This window comes from Medicago sativa, chromosome 2 (genome assembly GCF_051527215.1).
Source record: "Medicago sativa cultivar Bolivia chromosome 2, Bolivia_mono, whole genome shotgun sequence".
In the NCBI taxonomy this organism is placed as follows: Eukaryota; Viridiplantae; Streptophyta; class Magnoliopsida; order Fabales; family Fabaceae; genus Medicago; species Medicago sativa.
In genome coordinates this window covers 81,623,607-81,629,732 of record NC_140750.1, presented here as the reverse complement: position 1 = coordinate 81,629,732, position 6,126 = coordinate 81,623,607, and the positions used below count along the sequence as shown (strand labels likewise).

General features: G+C 33.6%; 1 protein-coding gene across 2 annotated transcripts; it reads right to left on the bottom strand.

Annotated features, from left to right (window-relative positions):
* Positions 1 to 1,426: 1,426 nt before the first annotated feature.
* Positions 1,427 to 5,915, bottom strand: LOC146951424 (cytochrome c oxidase subunit 5b-2, mitochondrial-like). Of its 2 annotated transcripts, XM_085747404.1 has the most exons (6): positions 5,666 to 5,915; positions 5,505 to 5,587; positions 4,789 to 4,839; positions 3,192 to 3,258; positions 2,994 to 3,073; positions 1,427 to 1,759 (listed from the first exon to the last, which is right to left on the bottom strand). In XM_085747404.1, the coding sequence occupies exons 1-6, from the start codon at positions 5,790 to 5,792 to the stop codon at positions 1,715 to 1,717; spliced, it is 453 nt and encodes a 150-aa protein (XP_085603530.1). In that variant the 5' UTR covers positions 5,793 to 5,915; the 3' UTR covers positions 1,427 to 1,714. The 2 variants fall into 2 exon arrangements, with proteins under 2 accessions (XP_085603530.1, XP_085603529.1); XM_085747403.1 differs by having other exon boundaries at positions 5,505 to 5,915.
* Positions 5,916 to 6,126: the final 211 nt, after the last annotated feature.

Genomic DNA, 6,126 nt, shown 5'->3' with positions numbered 1-6,126 from the left:
TCAATGTAATTTAACTCTGCACTGGTTATCATAAACTCGTTAATTTTCGTAACACTAAAATAAAAATAGGCTAATATATTAGAACAATATGGGAAACTCAGCAGTGGACAGGTTTTGGAAGATTTTACATAAATTTATTCGTTCTTTATATAACTTTCTCAAAACAATACAAAAAAAAAATTCATTTATTATTTTCATCTCATTGCTTTCAAAAACTCTTAGCAAAAAAGTGAGAGAAAAAAAATCAAACATGAACTTTTATCAATTCAATCCAAATGTAGACTACTCTTAGCAATGATAAAATATTAGTTCAGGGTATCATGCTATGCACTGGTAGAGATAAGAGAACCTAGTTAAGGAATGTTATTCGGCACATTATGGAAAAAAACTACTAAGATCATGGTATTTTTTTATTTTATTTTTATCAATTCAATCCATATGTTGCAATCTTATCAATGTTAAAGGTTAGCACTTGGATGACATAGAATTGGTGACATTAGTCAATCACAATGTCACAATCCTTATGAGTGAGAAAAAAAAAAACCACTTGTGATGTTGTGATTGATCAATGTCACCCAAGTGTTACCCCAATGTTAAGTGGTAGAATATCGAAAAAGAAAAAGAAAAAAAAAAACTAGCTAAGATTGCTACGTTTGAATTTCATTGCTTACTTTCACGTTGCATCCATTTTCAAAGAGTGGCCATTTTGATCCCTGAGAAAAAATGAGACCTTTCTCCGTCAACTTCGACACAAACAAACGTTTTTGTGTTGGCAGGTACTGCTAGTTGTAGTAAGCTGACTAGGCTGTTAGTTTATTTCCATCATGGCATTTAACCATTTACATCCAACAATTAAAAAGGACATTTCGATCCTTTTATTTGAAATTAAAATGACAGGGACATGATTCCTTCCTAACCCTCAATTTCAAACATCCTTCATCCATTTCCCTTGGCTTTCCTACTTTTGAGTTTGAGATTGTGAAAAGTTATACACCTATAAAAGTGACTATGAATGATCAACTCAAAACTAAAACACTGCTTATTGGTAACCAAAGCTACAGAAAACACTTAAGCCCTTCAACGAAAGGAGGAAGATAAATAGAAGAATGCCTCGATTTAGGGCAAGGGCACTCAAAATCCGATTAAGGAACCAAAGTTTCCCTCTTAATTTAATTTCAAATAGAGACCAGATTGTCTCCACATTTTTCATATAAATGACTCTGAAAATAAACCAACCAACAGTCAAGTCACAACAGTAACTGGTGGATCAAATTCAACACAAAAACATCAGTTGGTGGATGAAGGCCGACGGAGGGATTAACATGTCCCATGTTTGAATTCTAAGGACTAAAAATTGACCGCTTTTTCACCTAATGGATCAAAGCGGAGGCTTTTCTTGAAATAAACTTGTAGTCCCTTTTGTGGATAGGTGCTAAAAGTAGCTGCAGGTTATGCGTATTTCAAAAGAAAAAAACATTGTTAAAGAATCATAGCGTTGCTATCAATTATTAGGCAGACCAAAAATGACAACCTAACAGGATTTGTAGCTTAATCAAATGACCACCCTGTGTCTAAATAATCACAGAAACTCTCTGAACCGCAAGGTCTAGACCAGTCAAAACCAAACAAAGCATTGCAACGTGATTTTGAAAGGTAGGAATGTAAAACAATCTCTTTGGAAAATTTATTCCTGAAGGAAAACTGCAGCATCTGATCAATGGTGTCCATAAGGATCACCGCCAGGTCCCACCACTTCAAGCTGTAACGCAGAACCAAAAAAATTAATTAGCACCACTTAAAGCTGTAATGCAAAACAAAAACAAAAAAAGCTCTAATAAGCAGTAAAGCACCCATTTGAAATGGTCATCTGTATTTAACTAGAATTTGAAATTGGTGAAAAGAATTCAAATGAATTTTGTTCCAACTATTCTTATTCCATTTTCAAGTAATTTTTTCTAAAAGCTGTAAACATGATACACTGCACTGATTTAAATAATATGGACGAGAGGTGGCTATATATATTCCCCATGGAGGAATTTTATGCATGCTTTTTCGATGTCAGCATACACTACACCGTGGTTTCTTTATATCAAACAAAACATAAGCTCAGATATGGATCAAAGCATTCATGAGTGATGACACTGGTAAAAGACAACAATTTAAATTCTGCACAAATTTTGGCTAAAGGATGAATATTTCAAACTCAAATTAAGTTCAAGCTTCTGTAGTGCACCTAGTGCCAAAACATTCATTTCTCTAACTCGTCAATTATTTTAGAGGTCGACGACTGACTAGAAGTGTTAATCAGTGACGAACAAAGTTTTAAAATAGAATTCTTGTATATGATGTCTCATTTATATATGTCACTGTCATAGAGGGTTTATTCTTGCTAAAATATAATAGCATTATATACTACATCGATCCCCAACTATAGGACCCTTTTGGCCAAATTACGGGAATTAAGAAAATTGGTTGTAATATTAAATTTGTTTGTAATTACTATTGTTTTTACAATTTTATCCCATATGAGAAAGAGTTACTTTATGTTTTCAACATAGTATTTATTGTTGACTGAAGAAAAAGATGTAAAATAAATAGGAATATGTTGGTAAAGAAATAATTGATGTAGTTAAAAATACCAAAGAGATCTTATGAAAAGGGACTAATAAAATTGTCAAAAGGATCTTATAATTAGGAATGGAGGTAGTATACATTAAACAGCGACAAGGTGTGACTTCAAAAACCAAACAATCAATTGTCAGATAATTGTGTTTCAAACTATTCAAGTCATTCAAATTATTAAAGGAAATCAAAGCATGTCAAAACACAGATTTTTTAGGAGCAACATCAACCTATGAAGTCCGTGAAAGTTGAGGGCAATAATGTGCAAACAAGTACATATTTTTCAATCTACATACTTACATATCTTGACATTTAACTCAATTGATCTTGGTAACCAGTAAAAATAGTTATAAACATGATGCTCAATTTACCTGAAAATACTGTGCACACACTGGACATTCATGGGGCTTGCCTTCCTCCAGCCAAAACCAGACAACATCATGCTCATCCTCTGCATTAAAAAAACAAGTTTTTTCATATATAATAACATGCACCAAATTCTAGTACTTATCACCAGATTGTGAAAAGGTTTGCACGCAGATTCGTAAAGAAAGACAGGCAACACTTACCACCCTCACCACCGGGGCATCCAACAATCCTTCTGTTATAGTAAGACTTAACAACGGCAGGTGCTTCCTATAAACAGCGAAAGCAGACATATATCAAGCATACTTCAAAGACATATATTAGACAACGTGGACAATGTGAATCTACAGCAATTATTAACATATATCAAGCACACTTCAGAACCTTCATAATACATCTTTAAGCACATTTTTCCTTTAAACTTTGGAAACTTCAAAACTACAATTGTGTTAACTAAAAGCTCAACAAGCTACAAAACCCCTTGATTTTCCAGCCATGGTTACTCTTCACCAACCTTCATAAAACATCTTTACGCCTATTTTCTGTCTTTAAACTTTGGAAACTTCAAAACTACAAATGTGTTAACTTAAAGCTCAACAAGCTACAAAACCCCTTGATTTTCCAGCCACAGTTACTCTTCACCTCTTACAACCGAGTACGGTGAAGTAATTGAGGATAGCAACTTGTTAACAGGACCAACAATTTACCAATATCCTCATGCTTACTTCCAAAGAATATCCAATGTAAGCAACTTAGCATCCAAATTTAATATATTTAATACATATCTATATGTTTGTTCGTCGATGCAAGCGTCTTGTCTGAGCAGAAACTCCAGAAGATTGCTTCTGTATCGAATTATATAGGTATTGTAGATTGATGGTATGATAGTTAGTCCCAAATTCCAAGTCAATAATCAGTTTTGTAGTTCCAGCCTTCTACATGTCTTTGCAATTTGAATTTACTTATTAACAAGTAATTGATTATATGCAGTGCTTCTGTTAATTTTATGGATTTTGATAGATGTTTTTTAAAATCTTACATTCAAATTATTAATTTTTGAAGAATGATAATTTGGAGGTAAAAAAATGTTTGGTCATTATAAGTTACACTCATGTCCAATCTAATTCTCATTGTCTTTTGATCTTATAATACCATCCCTAGGAGACTTGGGTGTTATAACTCAGTGAAGGGTAGGTAGGAAGACTAGGGACCGTATACAACAACAACCAAGCCTTATCCCACTAAGCAGGGTTGGCTACATGGATCAAACGGCCCTATAATGTTCTATCATATATCATATCTCAATCAACTCCTTAATCTCTGGGTCTTTCTTAATAGTTTCTCTTTAAACTAAGGACTCATAGCACTAAAAATATAAATGAACCAAACTTCAAAAAGATTAAATAGTGTTCCATATTTTATCTTACAATTGAGTATGGTTACAGCAACATTTGTGCCATTTGCAACTGAAATAATGAAAATAAGTAATAGAAAAGAAAAAGACAATATGAAGAATGAAACAGGGACTCATACCCTTTAGGTAATTAAAGTATAAATATCCATAATGATTTTTAACAACACACTCCAAACAACATTAGTTTTGCCAAAATCACTTTTCTAAATTAAGGTCACCAAAAAATAAACCAAAACCATTCCGCAACCCACATCAAAATCAACCTTGGAAACAACTAATTCACACACACATAGGAAAGCAACATCAAAACACACAACACAACTTTAAAACGAATTAAACCTCAGCTTGCATATATAATTGTATGAAGAAACAAGAACATTACTAACCTTCGTGCCAAAAGGACCTTCAGGGTGGTCTATTTCAAGGATATTCCTTCCCTAAACAAACAAAAAATACAAAGTTAAAAAAGTCTTCAAATACCAAAAGTAACCTATATAATATGAAGTCTTGTCATATAGCAGCTATAAGCGCTATACCTCTATGGTGTAGCAGAATTCCAACAAACCACTATTGTTCCACCATATGCTATTTAGTACAATGTGTTTTGAAATAGCAACTATATTGGGGTTAGGATCCTCTCCATTTTCTATTGCCTACATTTCCTCCATTACTATAGTTTTGGAAATATAAATACAAAAGTTAATTGAGTCCAAATCTTTTTATTCACCCCAAAACATTTAAAAACTTTAGTAATGGGATAATAAATGGAGAGTATCCTAACTCGCTATAGTGGTTTTCCGCTATCCATGATTGAAAAATCTTACAAGTTACAGCAAAAATGATCCTCAGATTAAAATTTAAAATCAGCATATTTATATCAGAATAAGAGTAGTTCGGATTCAAGGCATAGGAAATTGACAAAATGGAAAAATAAAAGTGGATATTATCACAAAAATTGAATTCATAAAAATACACACAAGTTATAAATAAAAATGGATATTAATATTATCACAAAAATTCAAATCGATTCATAACATTTAACATCACTAGCATTAAAATTTCGTTCAATTAAAAAAATGAAATAATGACGATGAATAAGTACCTCAAGATCAGCTTGAATTTCCTCACGTTCATGACCGGTAGCAATTGGAACTACATCCTCAACTGTCTTCTTCACCGAACCAGCTACAATCACAACCAAATCAAAATTCATCAAAATCAAGAACAAGGCAATCGAAGAAGAGAAATGAACAGTGAAGATACCTGATTGTGTGGCGACGTGGCGGCTGAGGCCGGCGAATCGGAGACCGGCGATGGCGGATCGAGGATGAGAATGAGATGAAGAAGTTAGGGTTTTGAGGTGAGGAGAAGAAACGATTCTCCGCCACATGATGGTGTTTGAGATCTACGGTGGTTACGGCGTCGTTTGATTGGAAATGGAAGAAGGAAGAACGAAGCAGAGTTGAGAATGAAAGTATTGTTTGTTATTACAGAATGTGAAAAAATGCTCTTTCGTGTGCTTTGAACGCGCTCAAGTTTAACTTCAAGGCCCAAACGAATTAGCACGTGACGGGAACGTTGCACGTGCCAATAAATCAAACCCCCATTTGATGGTGGGGTGTATATCCCAAAGATGTTTTGAAATTAGTTTTATGACATGGTAGATTAATGGTTTTTATTGGATGTTAGTGTAAAAATATGTTATACTGTCAGTGGGTGCTGGT

Coding starts and splice junctions, on each gene's coding strand:
- LOC146951424 (XM_085747403.1), bottom strand. CDS start 5,792: ATGTGGCGGAGAATCGTTTCTTCTCCTCACCTCAAAACCCTAACTTCT. Junction 3,259..4,788: donor AAGGTCCTTTTGGCACGAAG/GTTAGTAATGTT, acceptor CGCTGTTTATAG/GAAGCACCTGCCGTTGTTAA. Junction 3,074..3,191: donor ATGCCCCGGTGGTGAGGGTG/GTAAGTGTTGCC, acceptor TTTTTAATGCAG/AGGATGAGCATGATGTTGTC.